Raw genomic sequence first — 24,404 nt, 5'->3', positions numbered from 1 at the left:
GTCAAGATTAACAATAATAACTATCTAAACATAGTAACCACAAGTTCTCAGTAATAGATCCAAAATGTTGTACAAATCGAACATTTTACAGTTTGTAATCAAACAAAAAGCTTTATAGCTAATAAACTATTAAATTATAAATGATAATGATTAGTTAACAATTTGATATGATATTAAAACGAAGATACTTTTATGAATTATACTTTTAGTATATATTCTTTTAGTGGACAGAAGTCACTAAATAATAACCTATAATAATGGCAATAATAATAATAATAATAATAATAATAATAATAATAATAATAATAACCAGAGAGATAAACATTTCAATGATAATAAATTAGACTGACAGAAGGGGATGTTGTGTTATGTTTCTCTTACTCCAAATTTACAATTCTCTACATACTCGATTGTACGAGAAACATTAACAAAATTGTTCGTTTTAGCATGTCGAAGAAGTGAATCATTAGCGCATAATACTATCTCTTCTGGTAACCACCGATTCCTATTAACTCGACGAAATCCCCGCTCCTCACAGATTCCATCCTAATCATCGACCTACTCAAACTACCAGCATATTCCTAATGCCGAATGTTTCCATATCCAAAGAGCAGAAATACTCTAATCTCACTGATGAGTTCACTTCTAGGTCTATCTCCGCTTATTAACCATACTATCCATTGTTGCTTAACTCACATAAGCCTGATTGCTCCGAGATATTTTCCGGTTAACTTACGTAAATGCTAATTACACGCGCAAAGATCGCCCATCTCATTCTATACCTAATATTTACTTTGCTAAAGTGTTTCGGAGGAAATGATGTAGCACATAGTAAATTGATCAAGGTAACAAACATTCAAGTATGTCAAATAAATTTGTATTTGAGAAAAAGTATTGAAGAAGATGACGAAACTCTGAGTGAAATTTTAAAAAGATCGCAGATGAAGTTTGAGAAGGTTTGAATATTTATTTAACAGGCGGACTGTTGATATTTATGTATTTATGAGAAACTCTAATGCGCAAAAGTTTACAAAATATATATATCTGCGATATTCAAAAATATACAAAATATCCGAAGCAGAGTATTTGTTTTTCAAAATATTTAATAAATGGAATAAATCTGCAATGTAACGTAATGGTTCATGTTAGATACTTATATGGGCTGTCGTTTACTAATAGTTTCTGACACATTCGATGCGAAAAATGCCAATCGTCGGAATGTATACGTTACTATGGACAACTATTATGATCGAAACACATTGAATGTGTTAAATCCCGGAAGAATAATTCTCGAAGCTCAAACTACCATTAAAGCCGTTAAAAGTGCGAGTGTACATTGCTATGCACGTTCAGGAGTATCAGGAAACTTGTCAGCATCTTTCCTCGCTGGAAAGTTTTAAGTAAATCTTAGCCGATCCACTTGCGATTCAACTCGCCGTGGGCCGCTCAACCGAATAACTTACTTTCGACGCCATCGCCAGTTCTTAGAACGATAATGATCCATTAAGAAACTCGGAACTCGGGCATTCCTTGTGAATATTACGAGTTAGCTAGAGGGAGATGCTTCTCTCACAAGAGAGACGGATTTAACAGAAGAAAAAACGTTAATCGGAGGAACACGAAGGTGCCGGAAACGGTCGCCGAGTCTTTCGACTTTTCATCGAACTGGAAGGAGTCGTCTTTGTGCTTAACGGCCGGTACCAGCATGCGGTACTAAATGGAGTGGGGAGGGGTGTGGGTGGAAAGGAAGGATCGAACGAACGAAACGAAGGGCTCGCTTCCCGATTCCAGATGAACGGATTTCGTTAAAAGCAGATTTACATTTTACCGGTCACTCTCTCTTTCTCTTAACTTCTTACTATTTCCTTTTTACTCTTTTCCTGTGTAAACCGTTATTCTCTCCATTCATTTGTACTTTCATGTTCTAATAAAACAAAAAAAAAAAAAAAAGAGAAGAAGAAAATAATATCAAACCATCGTATGTATTATAGAATTTACATATTAATTAATTAGACCCAAGCATATTAAATTTCGTGTCATTTATACATGTAGTACACATATAGCCGAAAACAAAAATAAGTGAATAAATAGTGGACAAAATGTGAATATTAATTTCGATTGTTTACCTCCTTTCATTCGATTCCTTTCGTGAGGCCAAGATGAAATTTCATGATGATTTCTCTCTGTCCAGGTGGAGTCGTACACGAATCATCAGCCACAGCCGTATCCACAGCAGAGGTGGGATCGTAACGACGCTTCTTCGCCCCATACCGATCAGACAGAGAATCTTCAGTGGATCGAGATCAGGGTGAATCTTCAACCGTTCCATTTCTCGAACGGCCAGTTGAATTTACGATGCAGCGCCCAGATTCCAGGCATATATTCGGCGATAAGCGAGGTGCAGCTCGGTGCTGGACTGCGTGAACCTGTGCCAGAGAGGGGTAATACGAATTTTATGCTGACTTTGAATGAGAAATCCTGAATATACAACACTCGCGTACACAGACACGTTGACATGTAAAACTGCCCAACGTTTTTTATTTTTCTTCTTCTTTTTTTTGAAAGAGAGAGAGAGAGAGAGAGATTTAATCTCGCACGATGCCGCAAAGATAAGAATGACGAACGAATTTATTGTAAAAGCTGCACTCTGATAATTTTTCAGCGAATTCGGAGAAATTTAGAATCGAGGTTTTCGAGAATGCTCGCTGTTGGACAGTTGAACATTCTATTTTTAATGATTCAGTGAGGATCTACAATTAGTGATAGGGATTGTAGTTGGTTATTCTTGAAGTTCAAATACTTCGGATTTAAAATTCGCGCTTTTTTTTAATTCTTTCCTTCGTGATAATTTTGAATTTCATATTTATACTTTCTTTACGTATAATATAAATAAGAGAAGAACTGTAATATGAATTTATAAAGAATTTAATTTTTTGATATCGTGACATAAAATATTACTAGAATACTACAGATAGATATTTGTCAACATATTTGATATGAAAATATTTTTACACTTTTATAGAGTGTCTATTATTACCACTGATAACGGAATAATGTAGAGCTACCACCTTGCATGGTTCACTCTGTGAATCCTGTAACCTATTCCAAACCGTATTGTGCAGTAGATATCAACACAAGTCGCACGATTCAAAACTACAATAGTCTACTATCATTTTAACGTTCTCTATGTACGTGTATCTAAAAAAATGACAAAAAATACGGTATTTCAAAAATTCCCAACAAATGGACGATACAACTCTGGCTGTTCTCTATTATTCTCTCATCGGATTATCCTCAATATCTACATTTAATGCGAAAATATTCACTGAAACGTCCCCTAGCAATACAACCATTAAAGCCTCGGGAAAGAACATTGTCCAAAAGCAGCGAAAACATCTGAACTAACAGAGACACGTAATACACCCGGTAAAATTGAATCACTTAAGAGCCTCTAACATATAACAAGCCAAAGCGAAGAATCCCCCCTATGTTTTTGAGCTACTGTTTACGTTTCATTCGTATTCGCGACGAATTCCCCTTCGTGGCTGAAATTCCGCATAAATCTCGAAACAGGTTGTTTGTTCTTCGCTTTTTTTTTTTTACCCGATTTCAACACGATGGACGAACAGACGTGGCCCACGAGGAACCCGCTTGTGGTTGTACGCCGCGGATAATAGTTGCACGCTCGGGCTTACCAACCAGAAGATTAGCCGGTCGGTCGCACAGTCTAATAAATTTCGAGAGTTAGGGTCCACCCACTCGAAATCGGAAAGGAAGCCTCCGGTGCACGCCGCGCTCGCTTCCTGCACGCGACGTCGACGAGATTTAATTGACCGGCCACGGCTAGAACCGAGACTCCTATTACCTTTTCCGCAGCTCCTCCTTTCCCTCACCGTTCTTCTTTCTGGGCGGCCGAGTACGTCGTTTCCAGGGGAGTATATTCAACCGGAATTCCTGTCGCGACTAACCTGACGTCTTATGACGACGCACAGGTATTTTACGTACAATGACGCACAAAATGCAATTTACAACTATTGAATACGAATAATCAATGCTCTTTAGTACTGTACGCTCGAATAATGTTTCTTCTCTATGCTGGTTTTAGCACTCGATGTTAATAAGCTGTCTAATTAGTCCTCGATATTAATGTCATCTAAAAAGGAAATTTTTCAAATTCGATCACCAAACATTGTTTTTCAACAAGTTCACGTTCAATCAGTTTTACAAGATCAAGTATCTTGTGCAGACTTTGCGAACCGTAATACGATCATGTTAGAAAGCTACTTTTGAATGAAAAATTGCATTTACTGCAGCATGTGGGTGGATCCTGGTGAAATTTGAGTTTACTATTTTAGAGTCACTAAAGTTTCATTTTACTTGGCTTTTGATTACTTAAGGTATGTCATAGAGCGAAGCTTTTAAAGAGGAGTAATGGTACGAAAGTTGCCCAAATTGAGACAGACACAAATAGAAATCTCGCACCACGCCCAACCTTCGCCTGTTACTTAAGAGAACAAGTACTTACATACGTGTAGTATACTACAACTATACTATGAGTGTAAAGATATATATATTATTACGCCGCTCTCAGGAAAAAGTTCTAAAAGTGCTGAGAATATCTAATAGTCACTGTTGAAGTAATTACTTCAGAAAAAAATCTACATCTTTTTCTTTTGTATATCCGTGACCTGGAGACCGCTGTTACGAAGAGAATAGAATTTAGTGAAAAAGTTCAAGATAAGGAGATCCGTATTATTGTGCCCTTGAATATAAATTTTGTTTTGGGTTACAAGGTCTAAAAACAAAAGAGCTATAAATACACGAACGTGCTCCCTGTCATATCTTTTTATTGTATTGTAACACTCTAAGAGTGAGGATCTGGATCAGCACACACTATACTTATACCTATACTTATTTCAATATATTTTTCTATTACAAATTCATCCACTCGTTCCTCTATCAGTCAACCTCAACAGTCACACACACAAGGAATAATTGATGAAGAGCTGCGAAAAAAGTTTACTAATTTTCATTGCCACTGTTCATTGTTCATTAAAGTTCTAAAATATATATATATAGAAATTATGATGTCATTGTTCAATGAGTTTTTAACGAATAGGAATCTATAAGAATATTTAATGGTAATATTATATGCTCATTTTTTATTATTATCTTTCAGTGCACTAGAAGAGTTACAAGTATAACACATTTGATCTTTCCTAAGAATTAAAGACTCACCAATAATTAAATTACGTGAATGGTATAAATATTCAAACATTTTGCATCTTTTATCATGGTAAAACGGTATGCACGCAGCATCTGTCAGGAAGAAATTAATCCTTTTTCCTTAATGTTATCGTTAGCAGAAAGAAAGTGTAGAAAGTAAAAAGCAAAGATATTAATGAAGGCGATTAAGCAATGTCGGAGAGTGTCTAGCAGAGAAAAATATGAAATGTTTTCGATTTTTCAACTAGGAGAAATTTACAATTCAATTTCCTTAGTATTCTGACCAAGGTGAGAACTCAAAATAATTACAATCACGTTTTCTGATCGTTGTATATTTAAAGCTAAACGTTAATGGTTACAAACTTTTTATCAATCCCCTAACTTTTGCTTAAATCAAACAATTTATGAACATACTTATTTTAAAATATAAACATTTCGAAATCATATAATTTGCCTTCGCCTATTTGAGGAATATACAACGATCAGATTTAATATTGTTGCTAAATTTTATTCCAGATATTTAAGAATATAGCCAGATTTGTCTAATTTCTCATTCGAACATTAATACTCGAACAGGAATTAGTCTCCGTTCTGTTTTATCGCATTGAAATTCTTATTATCTGCAGTGCGGCGTTGCGCACCGGTTTCGAAATCGAACTGAATACGATTTCTGCACGATTGAAATAATCACTTTGCTGCCGTGGAAACGTGGAACTGTATCATTCTCTTAACAAAAGGCAATGAATTATATTCCATCAGGGCAGAATATTTATCAACGAAGCATACTGCAAATAAAAAAGATCTTAAAATTTCATCCCGTTTTTATCGACGAGTCCCGGCCGCTCCGCTGCTCGATTAAATTGAATTTTAGCGCATGCAAGTAGAATATGATGGATGGCGTCAGACGAGCAGCTCCGTTGTCGGATTAAAACGCGCACAACTCACTAGTTTCTTGCGTGAAAATCATTTCGCAGTTAGGTATTCATGGCGTTCGAGCCTGTTATTTATCTTTCAAAGATTCAATGTTTTCTCAGAATTATTAAACATCTTGAACGTTTCTTTTTATTTCGATACTATGACGAAAGGTGATGCCATGTTATTATGCGAATATTAAATTATTGGTGCACAATTAATAGACTGCAGGCTTTCGTGCAAATTTATATCTGTACGGAAACAATTAAAGAAATGAAATTTCAGTAGAAATTCGTCTTATCTATTAAAAATTAAAACAAGTACTTCGTCCTCTTTAGTTCTCTGTGTTCTTTACCTTTTAACCAAAGCTCTATTATTACACTGTTATGAACTAAAAGCGAAGAGCGAGAAGAAAGCAATAAAACTTTAGTTTTCTTCAGTTTGAGAACGGTAGATGGAACTCTTTAATTAAACAGGGCAATATTCTACTTTGGATATTTTATAGATTTTTCTATATTATATGCAGTCTCTACCGTTACATTCTTTAATTCTTCATAAATGCACAAAAACCCGAGTTATAATAATTACTGCTGTTAAATTTTTCAAAATTTGTTTATAGATTTAGGAGAACCTTTCGTAACCTATCGCATGAGGATAAGATATCCAAAGTTATTGAACCACCCTATAAATATAACGAAAACTATATTTTGTTAATTTTTGACGAAAATAAATCATCGTGTTAAGTTAGAATCTTTACTTGAAATTTATAAACTGTATGCTAGATATATAAGTGATGGTTGATTGAAATTTATTATTATTTAGAGGATGAATATTTGAAAATGTTATTTTTTTAGATATTGGCGCTGTTTAGCATTAGATGTGTATCACTTTAATCCATTGACTGCTACAGAATCATGCTGTTTCGGAATAGACAATCAGCTATGCAGCGGTAAACCAGAGTTATTTGGGATAGGCAATCAACTATGCAGTGGTGAACCGAGATATCTCACGTGATGCGAAGGGAAAGTACGTATATGGGTCAACAGTTGCAGGATACCGCGTTATTGTGACCAGTGTATTGGAGAAAATCCGGAATTGTTGGAGTATCGGCACATCAAATATTTTACTAGCCGTATTATGCTCGAAAAAATTCTAGATGTGCGAAAATTGTTATGTCGCGTTTGCAATGATACGAAGTATTATTGGTAACAATCATATTGTATTATTCCTAATATGTTTCAAATATACTATTACGTTTTCAAATGAGGTTTCATGAAATACATTGGTACATTTACATGACACACTTGAATTTTTTGAGATACTAATGACAAAAATACTGCATTACGTCAATTTCCTTTTTTCTCTTTATCTTTCACGGAATATAATTTACTTCTGTAATTATACAATCTTTTACACTGACCTGTAAAATATAGCAAGGAGACGATGATTTTTCTAGAATTTTCCAGAATGTTTACGTGCGTTCCCATTCATCTCATATTTCGTGAATATTTTAATGGTATTCGTTACTATGTTACACTATTCTACATGAACTCGAACAGCATAGTTTGCGCCATATGAAGCGGCGTTTAGATTTAACCCCTTAACCTACGACTACGGACATAGCCCGTAGTACGATGATCGGGACAAACGTAAATATTACGGGCATAACCCATAGTAGATAATCGGGACAAACGTAAATCGTAGGTTAAGGGGTTAATTGCGAGTACTTGATTCATATATCAAAGGTTGTGTGTACAAGATGTTTTACATGAACGCGATCATAGCTCAATAGTTGAAAATAGAAATAAATAACATATAAATGAAAGTTAACTAAGTTAAATACTACTGGTTGCATTCGCGTCAAAGATATTTCTATCAATTTATAAGACTTAATCTAATCTGACTTATAATTTAAGAATTAACGAATTGAAAAATAAAGAGATACTTATCAAGCGTCGGAATACTTCTACGAGGTTTAACCATAAGAAACACCAATTTTATTATTGTATATTTGCTTCTAAAAATTAATTTACCTATCGTATCTATGGCGATTCCACAGAATAAAATCCTTGTGAATAAATTTATCTATAATTTAACAATTCAATTAGGACTTTATCTAAAGTAAGCAACTGTCCAACAAAAAGCAGATAATTGCTATATCCTCTATATAGCTCTCTTTCCTACTCCAAAAACTAAAATAAACTTAAATAAAAGAAGTCTATCTCAAACTCAAGAACCACATATCGATCTTAAAGAAACACAAACTTAATTCGACCGAAATTAAATTACTATAACAAGAAACGAAGTCATCATTGGACAGCAATCTAACAATTTGCTATGTTACATCGATATCGTCGTTTCTTGCAACTTTTCTTTATCTCATAAAAAATCCAGCGAGCGTACAAGAAGTTCACAACCAACAACAGTGGAACTCTCTTCGAGTTTTCTATATATATTCTCTTTTCCAATAGAACCGTGGCCACGTAAGATTCAGGCTCGTTGAGAAACTTGTCCCGTAGAAGATGCCGACTGTCGAGTTCTTGGCGTGGTCGTTTCGAAAGTTCGCCTCTCCGTGTGGTCCTCCTCTCTCTTGACCCCTATAAAACCACTGCCCCTCCTCGTCGGCTAAGCTTTCTGTCTCACTCATGAACCCTAACCCTCGAGTCGCCAAGTCTTCATTCCACTGGCTTCGCGAATCTTTTCCGGAATCCCCGGACGCTGATCTCACGTGTACGACGATCAACTAAAAGGGGGAAAAAGCTTGAACGTCTTTAGATCTCTCTTTATGGACCCTGAAGATTGCGCGATAAATCGTTAATGGTTTTCAACCGGTCGGTTACATGCGTACGTGAGCCATTTTTTGCTCTGTAATTCTCTCTATTTACAGGCCTTCCGATTCTTAATATCGCGATTCATTCACTTTTTTTCTCTTTTGGAGAGAAGAGGATTTTTATATGTGATACATGCGAGTGAATGAGAAATATTCGTCGATTGATTTATAATACACAATTGAGCTTCAAATAAGTAAAATGCATTGGTTGCGATAAACAGAGAAATTGGTCAAGGTGAAATGAATTTGATTTTCCAGACGAATGAAATATAGAAAAGTTCGAACTCGAATTTATACGAATTAAAAATATTTGTTCTGTCAAATCTCTGTAAATCTCTTCGATCGTACCCACCATCGTATTTACTACACTATAATGTAAAAATAAAAATCATTAAAAATACAACGTACCTATAGGTACAAAAAGAATTTGCAAACCAAAAACACGCGAAACTGAAAAACAATTCGAAAGTGGAAATAAAAATCATTCTACCAAACAAAACAATCAACACTTTTACATACTCCTTTCTACTATTAAATATAACAGAACAATTAAAATGCGCAAAAACGCGATATGCGCAGTATCATACGAGTAAAGCTTTTTACCTTCGTTCGAATGGCAAGTGGTCTTTGAAAAGAGCGACGAGTATCACGATAACGTGCTTCAGGAACGCATGCTTATTTCAAGGGTTTGTGATAAGTTTATTCAACATACAGAGGCACTCGACGAGTGGCGTTCGCTATCAGACTTTGAATACTTGATTATTCAAGCCATTTTGCAGGCATATACAGTTGACTATCTCGCAAAGGAAGCTCACGAAAGAATAATCTGTCTATTAATTCTTGTTGTAAAATATCAATCCATTTTCATGGAGAATTTTAATTTTCAACGTTATAATGAAAATTATGTTTCTTATTTCCATCTGTTTTGTATAAATGAAATTGTCAATCAAAGTCAGTGTAAAAATAATAAAAATAGATAATAAAAATTGCAAAAGTTCGACAATTTGCGCTACGTTGTTATAATAAGCTGTATCTCATTAACGTTTCTTCGAGTAAACAAAATTGGTAGCCATAGTACGCATAACGACCAAACGCTCTCCGATCGACGAACAATCGTGCAACGACAGTATCGGCTACGTTCGCTTATCTGGAGAATTGCTTCGCGCTATGTAACAACGGCCATCGGGAAGCAACCGCGTGCAGACAGATACGGAAATATCCTAGTGCAAGGCATCGTAGATACGCGTCTAAATGCTCGTGTCAGTCCACTTACTACAAGCCATAGGCTGAGAACGCTATCGCGTGATTGATCGGCGATGCTTAGCGTCCGTGATTATCGGAAGTGTCTCCACGTCGATTATTTTGACCGATGAGTCAGGGGATATCGAAAGGAATCACTTTTAGGGGTTACTCGAACGTGAAGGAATCCTCGGCCCGGTCAACCTGAAGAAAAATCTATATAGGGATTCCCTCGTTCGGCCACGTCGCTCGAGTAATTGAGGCATTTCTCTTTTCCTCGAGATCGATCTTTTATTAGCTTGATGCGCTCGTGATTGATCGAACGAAGGATGGATTTCTTCGTGCAGGTACTGAGAATGTGTAAATTCGCGATATATCGATTTCACAGATTGTAATTATCAACACGATTTATCGATTCATGTTACGTTGACTGATGTCCCTGGATCTAACGATCGCAAATTTATACCCTGGATGCGTTTTGATTGGCGAAAGTTTGATAGAAGACGAACGACTCTCGTAGGGAATCGTGAGAGGTAATTTGTATCTGTGTACTTAAGTGGTAATTTCTGGACATATATTTGATATTTAATATTTGTAGATTATTGGACAATAATATTTGTTATTTGGAAAATATCTCAAAGTTGAGATAAATAATATTGAACCAGACATTGTACATATAGTTGACAATAAGCCAAATTTTCTGTGTCAATACCATCAACTTCTCTGAGTAATTAGACTGAATTTTTATCGTGTGCCATCATTGAAGCGCTATAAATAATCGTAATTTTTTAATTCGCATTTCAACAAAGATATGTCCTACAAATTCCATATATCATGCACAAAGAATAATGCAATGCAATTTCAGCAAAGTCATAGACATTTCCCAATTTCTATTCATCATAAAGGAATGTAAAAGGTTTTATTAAAACGAAACCGTCGATATTCGGTGCTGTTCAAAGGGAATAACAGGAAGGCTTATACAAAAGGAAAAGCGCAGAGTGAATACGAAATAAGACAACGCGCGTTTGGCGCTACGATGGTTCCATAGCAGCGTGTAAAATTGCAGACCCGGTTCATTCTGAGAATCTCATTTCAGCCTTAATCCCACGTAATTTGCAAAGTTATACCTTCATTGCAACCGTCTAAAGCCACCTTTTTTCTTAACTATCTATATCTCGCGAGATTTCCACCCGCTTCTCTGAGAGGTGTACGAACAGGGAAGCTTGCATACAATACAGGCGAACGTGTACGCGATAGCAACAACCCTTTAGTCCTTTACCCCATATACTTTAAGTAAATCGTTTCTGTAAAACTTTCGAGGACTCGTGTCACGAACTTTAGAATGCCGGGTCATGAAGTTGTCTAGAGAGTTTTTATATCAAGAACTCTTCCGGATTTCCCTGCAACTTAAGCCTCGTGCACTTCTCAAAACGCACGGTCACTTGAATTCCACTGAAAAGCTCTTACCGGAAACCCATAGAGCAATCTTGCAAGCTGCTTTCACATGTACATCGCATTTTTATACGTTACCCCGACAATTTCACCGACTACCCTTGAAAATTTTTCCTGCACGCTCGACGCGGCCAAAAATATTCTACCTCCGATACCGAGCTGCGTAAACAAGCGAAATTTTCTACTTAAAAACTTGTAGATAAGATAGACCCGTTTGGGTGAAAATTTGATCGATATTTATAATTATTTTTGTTGTTAATGCAACAGAATGTTTAAAATATACGGGATACGTTTTCTTTTTTCCTACTATTTTCTTATTTCAGAAGTTTCATTTAGAACAAGAATGTGAAATTTTAACTAACAATGTGTTATATTTCCGGAAACGAACACTTTAAACTTTTGGAGCTCTTCATAATAGTGGAATAATTTATTTTTATATACTGTTCAAAAGCTTAAAATGAAAGTCCATGCATGACATGTAAATTTTTAACACTCGCAGAAATGTAAAATTCATTATTTCATTGCATTAACATCTACACGTACGGATATATGCAAAGCATGGTACAGTATACTGCCGTTAAAAGGAAAGAGGAAAACCTGTAATTTTTGCTTATACTTGAACGCAGTACTTTTATTTCTTAATGCTTTACCATATCATGCAAAGATACGTAATTTCGTGTAATTTAGCTCAAAAGCAGAATTCGATACTACTGATTAACATTTTTAAAAATTATTGATTAGAAAATTAATATTGTTATTAACGTCTTGCTGTAAAATATCTTTTTGCATTCTTTATGTAACTTATTTAGTACTTTGACACACTAGATGTCGATTGTTTACGCTTTTTAATCTAACATCTTCTGTTTCGATTACCTACGAATGAATAGCTTTGAGAATTTAATTAAATTTACTAGCATTTAGAGTTTCTGGCCACTCCTTAATAGGATTATGAATTCATGAAAAGGACAGACGTAAGACCAGAATTTAAGATTATAGGCGGATTTTCTAGATTAAACGTCGGTGTTACGTCCTCGCCTAATTTCCTTACATGTTCCTGTGTAGCAAGTTTCTACACAACATATACAAAATTTGGAAAATTAGTTTAAAAATACTCGTTAGCGACCTACATACTCAAACCATCAGCCGCTTTTTAAGGAAAGAAATTTAAATTTAGATGGCATATTGCGTTAACTATTGTGGAAGAAAGAGTATTTTTAAAGTCTTTCGTACAAATTATAACTTCTGTAATCTTGAAACTTTCGCAACCTGTGAAAATTTTCATATTTTACTAACTTCAGCGAAATTTATAATATTCCCAAATTTCGCAGCAAATATTGATATTTCTATCGCGTTTTAAAAATAATGGCAAACTTGGGAATGATTCGCTCGACTGTTTATGAAACAATTTTATGTATATAATTTCCTCACAAATCGTTAAAGCAGTAAACGTGCATAAGCGGTAACATCAATTATTTAACAAACGTATGCATATGTGTTCGTTAATTAAAAGTTGCTGATACGTATGAAATCTTGCAAGACTAATCTCCCAATTTATTCCTGAAAATCACATTCATATATGTGATATTTATATAGGATAGAACACGGATAGCGGATTTCAATCACTTTGAAATATGTTGTCAAGGTTAATTTCCTGGCTCTTGTATACACTCGTTCATAAATACTAGAACACCTGGTGATCTCATACAAAACATGGTAACTGAACTAAATTATCGCATAAACGATTAATCGATCAAAATTTTGCATTCATGCAACGATTCATTATAGTTGTTCGTTATAATCTAAGTTACTCCTTCATTCATTATAGTTTAAGACATCTATTCATTCATTAAGATTACCGTTTATTATAATTTAAGGTTTCACACGAGGCATTAAATTTTTAAATCTTTATCAATTTCTTAATGACACTTCCAACTTTCAGAGTGTTATAATACATGTAACTAAGAATATATATTTGATTCTACACTTGAATATCGATTAACACATTCATTTTTGATGCATATAGCGTTTTAGAGAGGAAAGGTTTTAAAATTTAATATATTTCTTAACCAATTCCACGTGAAATCTGCTTTTCATTTGATTTCGGGATTAAATATGTGTTTGTATCACTTTTCCGGACATTTACAGAATATTAATAACATTAATTATATATGCAGACTAATATTAACAAAATTAAACTAACATAACAACTGGACTAATATTACTGTTTCCCTTTACAAAACATAATGGATTTCATATCTATTTTTAAGAATCTTCTATTTTTAAGAATACCTTCGAATCCACCAAATTATTTTTTTCCTTCAACTACTCTATATTAAAATACATTTTCTAAGCCAGAGAATTAAACAAAAATAGATTCATCATATTCTTTTCGCGTGATCCTCATTTATTTCTAACTTTTTAAGTCTTTCGTTGAAATACACAGAAAGAAGAACGTAATAATCGCATTAGTAACATTGCACAAACGAATAAAAACGACGCACCATGTGCGTCGGTAGCAAGGAAAGTCTTAATATTAACAATGTAAAGACCTTGTTCGTAATTCGTTTCCTTATTAAACGCAATATATTTACGTTCGGATCGAGCACGTTTCTCGAATCCGTTCAAGTAACGTAAAAAGGTATCCATTAGGAAGAAGATTGATACGTTAAGAAAGAAAGCGGGTTAGCGTCTAATTCGAAAGCAGTCGAGCTCGTTCCTTTCGGGTCCCTTTCCCATCAAATCCCCGGCACCGACGTTACAGGAATTCGTTCGGCTTCTGCAGTCGCGGTAATTTCATTTCGTTCACACCGGCTCTATTCGCAGGCTGCCATCGTGTTCGTTGACTCGTACGTATTACTCCGTGGTCTACAGAATTGTTTTTACGAAATTGACTTTTCCCTCGGCCTTCGGGCATAAAGCGGCCAAGGAAAGAAAATCTATTGGCGTTCCGTTTAATGCTCGTCCTCCGCGACGCTTTCCACTTCGGCTACCACCGTTTATTACATTTCAATATTCCGATGTGGTTTAATCACATTACCGAACTTCGAACCGAACAGAAATTTGTAGAAAATACTTTTTGGATAATCTCCTGTAACCATTAGCATATGATAACGCAAACCAGCGCGAGCAACGGGAAAAAACGAGAAATGAAAAGGAAAAGAAAGGAGAGCGCGAGCGTTAATGGCCTGATCTGATGAGGCTCGATGACAAACTCTGCATTACATACACATTCTCTTGCACTTTAATGTGCATTAGTGCTTTCGCGTGATTATTCTCGATCGATCTATTATCCTTTAGCAATAGCAAGTTTTATTTCGATATGTTCAACTGGAACCTCGAATTCGTTATTTCAACTATCTTTATTCATTGCTGAATTATTTCGTAACTGTTGAACTGAAAAATAATTTCTCATGTTCCACATTTTCGTTGTTATTGTGCATATTAAATATGGTAGTTTAAGAAATTATGACCCGGATTCCTTTGCACAATAATTTATTGACTAATAATAGTGAACTGAGACAAGTGACAGGTTGTGGATTATAGACTTTAGATTCTTTGATTTTACGTCAAAAGGAATAATCAGTTAGCTTGTAATTTATACAATTAGTTCGTATTTCGCAACTACTAGCAAAGAAATATTTATATGATATATATTATTAATCTTTTATTATTTTTTATTTTATTTTATTAATATTTATTTAATATTTGATATTTTATCACTATTTTCATTAATTTTTTATTATTATTGTATCATTAATCTTTTCAAACTCATGATTAATGTCTATTTACTTATATATCATTAATATATATTTCTTAAGGTAATTATTTTATCGTAGAAATTTATTCTACAATCGATTTAGGGGTAGTTTAGAATCAATATAGCAGTAGTTCGATGTGCATAATCTGAGCTGTTCACGAATACGCTTAAAGGAATTAGATATGGCAAGTTTGAAATGTCATCATCCTATGTGTCTCTCCATTGATCATTTCATCGTCAGCTTCTGATGATACCAGCGGAATGCCTAGTACATATTTGATTTTCGTATGCATCGCGTTCGTAGTCGATAACACACAGTAGTTCTATCGACATGAAAATCTACCAATTACCGCTTCTATCGACGAACGCAATATCTATTCATTAAGTTTCAAGCTTTTCCAATAGACACGCAGTACGGTCGTACAACCAGCTTCTGCATTTGTCAGTTTCGATTCAGTATAACTCGCATCAAATCTATTTGTTAGAAACGGATTGTTCTATATAAATCATTGTACAAATTAATGAACAGAGGAAACGTTCAATTAAATTAAATCAAAGTATTATAAATTATTTTACGACATGTCGCTGTCGTCTGTCGTTGAAGTTTCAAAATAGTCTGTTTTTAATTTTAAAGTAATACTATCATGAAATTTTCCACCAATAGATTATATAACAGATAGTATAAAACGAAACGCGGGAGATTCACGTAAAGGTTTATACAACCTACGCTATTTTCAAAAAATGAATGGGAACAATACATAAAGGTCTGTAGTGACATTTTGATCAAAGTTGAATTAACAGTAAAGTACGGTTTTACATTCGCTGTAGATGGTTTTAGTGTGTGCAAGTTGCATATATTTCATCAGAAGATGATGTTGAACGCAAGAAGCAACACGCTAGATATTTGGAAGTTATGGAGTAGTATTTTAAAAATTTAATTTAAAAACCAAAATCCAAAATATGCGAAATGTATTTTAAAGCCTTATTCATTTCCGTTTAATTTCCTGAAATCCAAAAGGCCGTTCAGTCAACTCATCACACCCACAACAACCAGTTTAGATGACAAGTACACACAATAACCGCAAACCACGAGACAAGACAACATAATAACATTGCGCGTAACGTGCATGCGCATGTGTGTTCCAGTGACCTCGGAGAACGGAAGCGAAGCTCCTACAGCCATCTATTTGACGATGCTGATGCTGTGTATGCTCCAGCTGTTCCTGAGATAGTCACGATACGCCTGAGGCCACGGAAAGGGAGTCCATGGGCGCCGCACCATAAACAGCGCACTAGTCAAAAGGAGGAGCAGAAGGAAAGGAAAAGACAGCAGTTTAAGGGCTGACCGAATCGGTGGCGGGAAACCAAATAATAATATTGTTGAATCGGCATTGGTATCACGTGTTTTTTAGCGTATTCGGTTCGGTTTCGTTCAAAGAGGAATCGAATACCATCGCTTTCATTGTTACATTCTACGTCGTATGTCCCCGATTAAAAATCGTTCATCGAGATCGTGACGATGCAGGACACTACACGGTTTATTGATACGCTTATCTCGACTTATCGGATAATACCATCTCGATTTATTCGAGAGCGACGCGACGTCGTGAACCGGTTCTCGATTCGAAGTATCATAGAGAAGGGCTGATATTCAATTTAATAGCACAGAATGAGATCAGTAATTTTCGGTTTTCAATGTATCGATACTATTTTTTTTATATATTTAATGTATCGATATTAGGATTACATCAGCGATTTACTGATAAGCACCATTTTGTAAAAAAAAGTATGATATATAGAATCTAGTATCGAAGAAACGATAGGAGTTTATGAGAATTTTATTATCATTTGATGAAAGTGAAAATAATATTAGAAGAAGTTATTGGATACATAAAAGTCTGCAATTAAAGTCAGTTTAGTCCTGAACTGCAAATATCCATATTTTTGTCATTCATAAATTCCTCGTTAGATTATAATCATGAAATAAAAATTCAGAATTTTAAAGATCACTAGTTTGTACAGTCAAACTCCATTTATCCCAGCTCATTAGGCAACATCATAATTGATACAATATTTCCCATTTATAATTTGTCATTCCTATAATAATAATTCATTTTTCCTCCAATTCCCACTAGATAAAGTTCCGTTCGAATAAATAAAACCGCTGTACCTTTATAGTTAAGGATTACATTTAACGTATATATAATATGAATATAAGTACATCAAGATTAGTCTAATATCACATACCGTGCTATTAAATGGACAACAGCCTTAACACACGCACGAGCTCCTCGTAATGAAAAGACAGTTATAATGTAATTCGTGTTCGATCGACAAATGCTCAAACAAATTCCGCGTCCGATAAGTAACGAACAACCAATTGATCGTTCGAGGACAAGGTCGAGAGTGGCTTTGAAGTGAAAATCTTTTGCTTGCGTATCGCGTTTCCGCTTCAAAGGATCCCTGTCACAGATATTCTATTCCGGTTTCCATCACGAACGTTGCAAAAAGAACACGTAATTGACGACGAGACATAGAGAGCCTGATTGGTGAAATATAAGGTTCCAAACAAGGTATAGTGGTACAGGAAAATATTTGAACACTTATAGAAACCTTTTATAAATATGTTGTATGCATTGTGTAAAACGATTTGAAATTTCATTAATACTATATTGAGACACGAATGTCATTATTATAGTGAGTACGAAACCAATTTACAAAATATATGTAGAAGTTACAATACATTTGCTGTAAAAATATATAGGGTGGTTGGTAACGAAAAAAGAAGTTGAAAATATAGAATAAAAATTTTTTTTTTTATTTTTTTTTTTTTAATTTTTCCATAACGATAACGATCTACAGTGAAATCCGTTATAACGTACCGACGAAAAATTTTTATTCTATATTTTCGATTTCCTTTTTCGCGTAGAATCACCCCCTTTCTGCTTGTACCACCAGTTACTAACCACCCTGTATTTAGTTAAAAATTAGTATATAGCATGAATAATCACCTTCGAAACATAATAAGTGTTAAAGATGATAACTAAATACCGAAGCTTGTTAATAAAATGGATAATTGACTATTTAAATACTTTTATGGACTTCGCAAAACATATATTTACACTAATTATCTTGTATCTTCTACGTAAATTTTTTCATTTGTTCCTAACTTTTCCAATATAATTATGACAGCCGTGTCTCACTATAGTACTAATAAAATTTCGAAACGTTTCGTACGACACACATAATTCACGTAATTTACATAATTCACGCGTATTCATAAAAGGATTCTACAATTTATCGAATACTTTTATGAACCACTGTAGAAATGGTGTTCAAGCACTACATCATCCTATTTCGTCCTTCGATGAGGGAGGACAGACACGATCGGATGTCCTGCCATTATTCCACCTAAAGATGTGTGTCATGCCGCGCTCTACGTCATTCTATCGTGTTTATTGAACCATTGTCCGTAGACCAGGTGAAGGACCGGAGATGGATGCTATGATTTTGATGCGAAGGACTAGTCAAGTGGCGCTCGCCAGACTCCTAACTTTTCCTTTCCCTCTTCTCTCTTGCGTGTCCCACGTAGCACAGAAAATGCCACCTACCTTCGTTTCACGTCGTAACCATGCTTCCATGCGAAAATATTCGCAGTACAAGGTATTCACGAGAGGAACACGCGCGTACAATTACACACATGTTTGTTGATATCGTGCAATGTGTGTATGTGTGTGAGAGAGAGAGGTATTTTGGGTAATGTGTAATAATCGAGGTAATTGATGTGGTACAGGGAGCTAGGTCTTAGTTTGATTTATTTCTGGGAATATTTTATGTGATGTTATTGATTTGTTATATGGATTGATTGAAAATTGCATTTTGGATACATTGGAGAAGGTCTGTGTTAATTGTTTTACAGTTTATAATAGTACTTTATACTTGAATACTTTGATTTCTCGATGAATTGTGAGAATAAAATTTCATGTTATACGATTAAAGGACCTGATTAAGGGATCTGTTACAAATGTTATAAGAGACAATTACAAATATTATACAGATGTGTTAGGAATAGCCGGCGATAAGTAACTCAGAACTACAAATTTTTAAATACAGCGTAAAAATTATTAATAAAAGATGTTAAAATGATTAAAATTATTTCAAGCTTCTAGAAATGGAAATACGTTTTGTTTAAGAAAAATACAGGATTCTCTTTTGCGTCTAATATCTAGTGTTGATTTTACATTTTCGCTTTTGGATAGCGAAATGTAGGAAAAATATATATTTGTTTATAGAATGCCTATCATTCTTCTTAAATTAAAATTTTGTTACGTTCAAAATATCTTCTCCCTTTATCTTTCTAGTATCTTTTAATCGCTAATCTTAATATTAATATACAGTATTTTAAGGGGAAATTATATTTCGTTTAAAAAAACATCATTTTCTATGTTCATTAGTATAATATTTCTTCCTGCCAAGCAATATATATTTACATCTATTTCCAATTTTTGCCTTCAAAAAAATTTCCAATCAATCTATATATCGTTATTGTCAAGCGCGAAATAAAGCGGTTTTTACAAATATTATAAGATCTCACTAATATTTGCGATTTACGCTATAAATATTTCTTCAATTTTAACAGGGAAGCGAATATACCAAATGATAAAGTTACTTAAAATCCTGTATAATACTAGATATAGAACATAGAAACTAACGAACAAAAGATAATTAAACGAAACAAAAGCGTAATTATAAATCACACTGAAAGTTGCGCCAAGTATCGCGTAATGGTTATACCAAACGAAGAATTGTTACAATATGGAATGGACCGTGAGACAAGGTTTGAAAAGTAGCCCAAAAAACGCAATATTTTTTTATATACCTTTCGGTGCGTTTGCTCGAATATTTTCCGCTTGCCAACGTATAAGTTGTATCAACAATCAAGAGCTTTCGTTTCATGCAAAATGTTTCGCAAAATACGGAAATTTGAATATACAGTGACTCTCGAAAATATTTGAACACTTATTATGGAAAACTTTATGTGTATAAAACATTTTGATACTTCATTGACACGATGATAAGACGCGATTGCTATGATTATATTACTAAACTTTGAAACCGATCTGAAAATATATATAGAAGCTACAAGATATTTATTATGAACATATATTCAATAAAAAAAATTAGCATACAGCATGAATAGCTAACTCGAACGTGCAATAAGTATCAAGAAAAGATAGTCCCATTGAGTATCAAGGCTTATTAATATAATGTGAACAAATGACTGTTTAAACACTTTAGTGGCGTTTGCTAATGAAATTTTAAAATGTTTCGTGCAACGCATATGGAATGTTCATAGATGTCTACAAGTGTTTCAATAGTTTTCGAGTCACCGTAAGAAGGGCCGGATCGATAATTTGATTGTAGAAAAGGAAGCGGAATTTCAAGGCTGAAGTAGAGACACAACCCCCTCCTACATGTCTCCTTTTTATTAAAGAAAGTCTAAAATTGCTGAAGGATTCCATGCGTCTGTAAAGCGTCCACGTGCCGCGTGTTTCTCCAGTTTGCGGATAGGAAAATCGTTCGTGTTATTCCATAGACATAAAAAACGCTCCTTTTTACCTACGTGCATATGTAACCAGGCCGGATCTTCGGCAAACTTCACCAAGCATTTACGCGGGATGTCGATGTAAAAAGGAGAACCGGTATACACAAGGATAAGGCGAAAGAGAGTTTTTTATTCTTCGAGAGCAAATGTATTGACAACAGCCAAAGCTACGCGTATGTAGTGTCAAGCAAGATGAATTGACGTTAAGCATGTAAATTCTCAACTGTATATAAAGCATTGGAAGAATGTAGCGCGGTCGACAAAGGTATCGTGAAAATTGATGGCAGGGGTACGCGTCAAAATTTTTCATAGAGAAAATATACTTGCGTTTTCTTAGAAATTTCCATAGATGATCACGGGCGTATGTATTTTAATAACTTTTGGAAATTTTTGGTTCGAAAGTCGCAGAGGAATATGTGTAATCGTATACTGTGTTTCGTAAGTATAAAATCACCTAAAGACCCTCAACTTTTATATCGTCCTCTGGTGGTAACGTAATAAGGTAACGAAACGTACTATGTTTGAAATCGTACTGAAAAATAATGTAATTTTTTCTCCAGGGAAAGGTATATTACGTCTCTCTGTAAAGGAAAATGATTATTTCACTGGAAAACTAGGTTATTCTCGTTTTATAAGTATAGAACCAAAAAAAAAAAAAAAAAAATATTGAAGTCAAGATATCAGACACATAAAATGAAATTGTAACATTGTTAGTAAGTATGGATACCTCTCCATATCCAATAAGTGTTATTGTTCGATTTTGAACACTTCTTGTCAGATCTTGTCGTATTGTACCTTATACTTTATACACATATAGGAATCGAAGAATTGGCAATACTGAAATGGTTTTACAAATCATTTGTTATGAGTCACAGTATAGATGGAGCATCTATTTTTTAGCGACTTGTATAGCGAAAAATTTACTTGTTTCGCTTGTTTTATCAGGAGAAAAAGGTTAGTCGCCGGATAGAGCGTATTGCGAGTGAAATACATCGGATAAAATGATCCTTTTTATATTAACCGACAACGCGGCGTTGTGCTTACACCGTGCGCCATTTCATAAATTCTGTTCTCGTTTGTACACAATTGTATCTTTCGTCTACCGGCCGTATCCCCGGTACCGGTCGGGGGTTACAAACGTACACGACTCTGTATAGGGTTTCCGGTAGATCCCAGCGTAAACTTAACTGGTAGATATTTTTCCGTGTGCAAGAACACGGTTGGAAAAAAGTGAAGAATAAATTTTTGTAACTGTACATGCGGCTTTCGAAAGAGATGATGGCGAACGCGAAGCAACTATGGATTTAACGGAAACAATGGATAAAATTTGTAGAATAGATATACCAGAAAAATACTCCGATGTACGATCAGCTTACGAAGAAGTAATGCTACAATGTTGTAACGAATAGCTGCCATGTTACATATTTGAAACGAAAAGTGAAACTTTACATTGTAAAATTTCGTTGGAAATATCATTTATACTGAACAAAAAAAAAGAGAAGAGAAAAATCAAATACTCGCGTTTGACATTCAATCAACGTCTTAAAATACCAAAGAGATATTTGTTTTTGCATTTTTATTACGTAAAACGCGTTATTTTTTCTTTTCCTTTTTTTTTAGCGTAAAAAATTACTTTAACATGGTTGTATGTATTATAAGGAAGAAAGATCTAACGGTTTCGATTAAAACTGCCATTATTCATAACCTGAATGATATATTTCCAGTGAAGAAGTTAACGCATTTCGTGTTGTATCTATTATTTCCGAAATTTGCTTAATCGTCGATGAAACTTCCTGTATTTCCATTTAAAAGATCTAGAAAAATTTCCAGAATTGAAAAAGTATTTAATATTGATATAAAAAAGATGTACTTTTATCGAAATCGGCGATTAAGTGACAATACAAGAGAAACGCGAATTGCGTTGACTTCACTCAACAACCATTGTTACAAGTAATAACTCCCTGTATAAATACACTACTGCTCGAATGTATTCGGACACTTGCTTATTTTTAACACGACGTTTTATGTAATTAAATTACAGATCAAAAGTGCAGCTGATTTTATCTATTATGTTATTATTGTGACAGCTATCTTAGAACATTATGAAACGATAAAATTGTAAATTTGTCGTAAATTGTACATTTGTAAAAACTAATATGCGACAACAGAATTGGTATCTGTAAGTATCAAACTTTATAGACCGCTTTCGTTATTTGAGATGTTCTTTATCTTTAAGTTGTTTAGTTATTAAGCTATAGACCGTATAAAAGAGGTTCTTAATTCACATGGTAATATTTAAAATTGGATATATCGATGAATTGCATATTTAATTTGAATAAATTGTTGCTAAATTTTTAAATAAATAATTTAAATCTACACGATCTCTCTATTAATTCCATAAAATGATAATAAACATGCCTCTGGCCACTATTTTACTTCTAATTTATTCACGCAACTAACACACTGTTAGCTATACATTTATTTTCTAATTTCAGTTGCTACAAATCGTCGAAGTTTCCAGATACTAACAAGCAGTAGTGTACGTCGTATTATCCCTTTTAAACCTGCGTATCTGCCAGAGCAAATTTATTTGACGTTTGTTGCTCGTTCCCTAAGGAGGGATTTACATGTTACCGATTACGATGGCGATTCAGCGGACACCCGGTATAAAATTGATCCCAGGGAGTAGAGTCGTCCGCAGGCGAAGGGGCCACAATTAACTCAAGCCAGGATCTCTGTACCCTCTAGACATGTCGAAGCTGCCAAAGTTGCGGAAGGAAGTACGACGTCTGCTGGGCCAAAGTTTGCAGGACGAATACCGTGCAGGTACACCACCTTTAGGATATTGTGTACTCTCCGGAGCTGCCTTGGATGATTGTGTATCCTCTGCAATTGTACGTATATACCGCTATTAGTCGGTCAACGTGTATACGTGCGCCTGTTTCTATGAACCAGAATGGCTTCCATCCCACACACAAACACGACAAAGGAAACGACCTTTCAGTTACCTGAAACGTCGTCGCCGTAACAATTACCACTGCTGCCTCTCTGTGTCTTCTCTCTTCGCCATATCCACTATTTTCCACCGTGCCACATCCTCTCTTCGCTCGGTCCACTTCTCTCTCACAGCTCTTGCTCAATGCGCTCTTCTTTCCTACGTCACTTTAACCATCTGTCTCTCCACGTTTCGTTTCTCTTAGTTCTGCTCCTTTTTGTTACTTTCTCTATTCTCCTCTGGCCTCTCACGTCTCTTCCTGTTTGTCTCCTCCGCAGCTGCGGAGAGCAACACAGGTGGCACCACTACCGAAAGTAGTACCAGGAGTTGGCGGCGTGAAGCGACTTCGTCTGGGTGACTGGTGCAAAATAAACTTTGTTTCGGGCTC

At 34.9% G+C, this 24,404-nt stretch overlaps 1 protein-coding gene across 2 annotated transcripts in view; it reads left to right on the top strand.

The window, feature by feature from the left end:
• The window catches only part of LOC100750186, a 205,529-nt gene extending 187,603 nt beyond the window's left edge, over positions 1–17,926 (top strand). Inside the window, exons 5-6 of one of the 2 annotated variants that reach the window (XM_012395024.3) lie at positions 2,192–2,441; positions 16,563–17,926. In XM_012395024.3, the coding sequence (XP_012250447.1) occupies positions 2,192–2,441; positions 16,563–16,648 (336 nt within the window). In that variant the 3' untranslated portion in view covers positions 16,649–17,926. Of the gene's footprint in view, positions 1–2,191; positions 2,442–7,048; positions 7,254–16,562 lie in introns of those variants that run through there. The other variant, XM_024364579.2, reaches the window with a different exon arrangement.
• Positions 17,927–24,404: the final 6,478 nt, after the last annotated feature.

The sequence above is a fragment of the Bombus impatiens genome, unplaced genomic scaffold (assembly GCF_000188095.3).
Source record: "Bombus impatiens unplaced genomic scaffold, BIMP_2.2 scf_0102, whole genome shotgun sequence".
NCBI classification, from domain to species: Eukaryota; Metazoa; Arthropoda; class Insecta; order Hymenoptera; family Apidae; genus Bombus; species Bombus impatiens.
The sequence above is the reverse complement of the archived record's forward strand: the minus strand, read 5'-3'. Positions and strand labels throughout refer to the sequence as shown.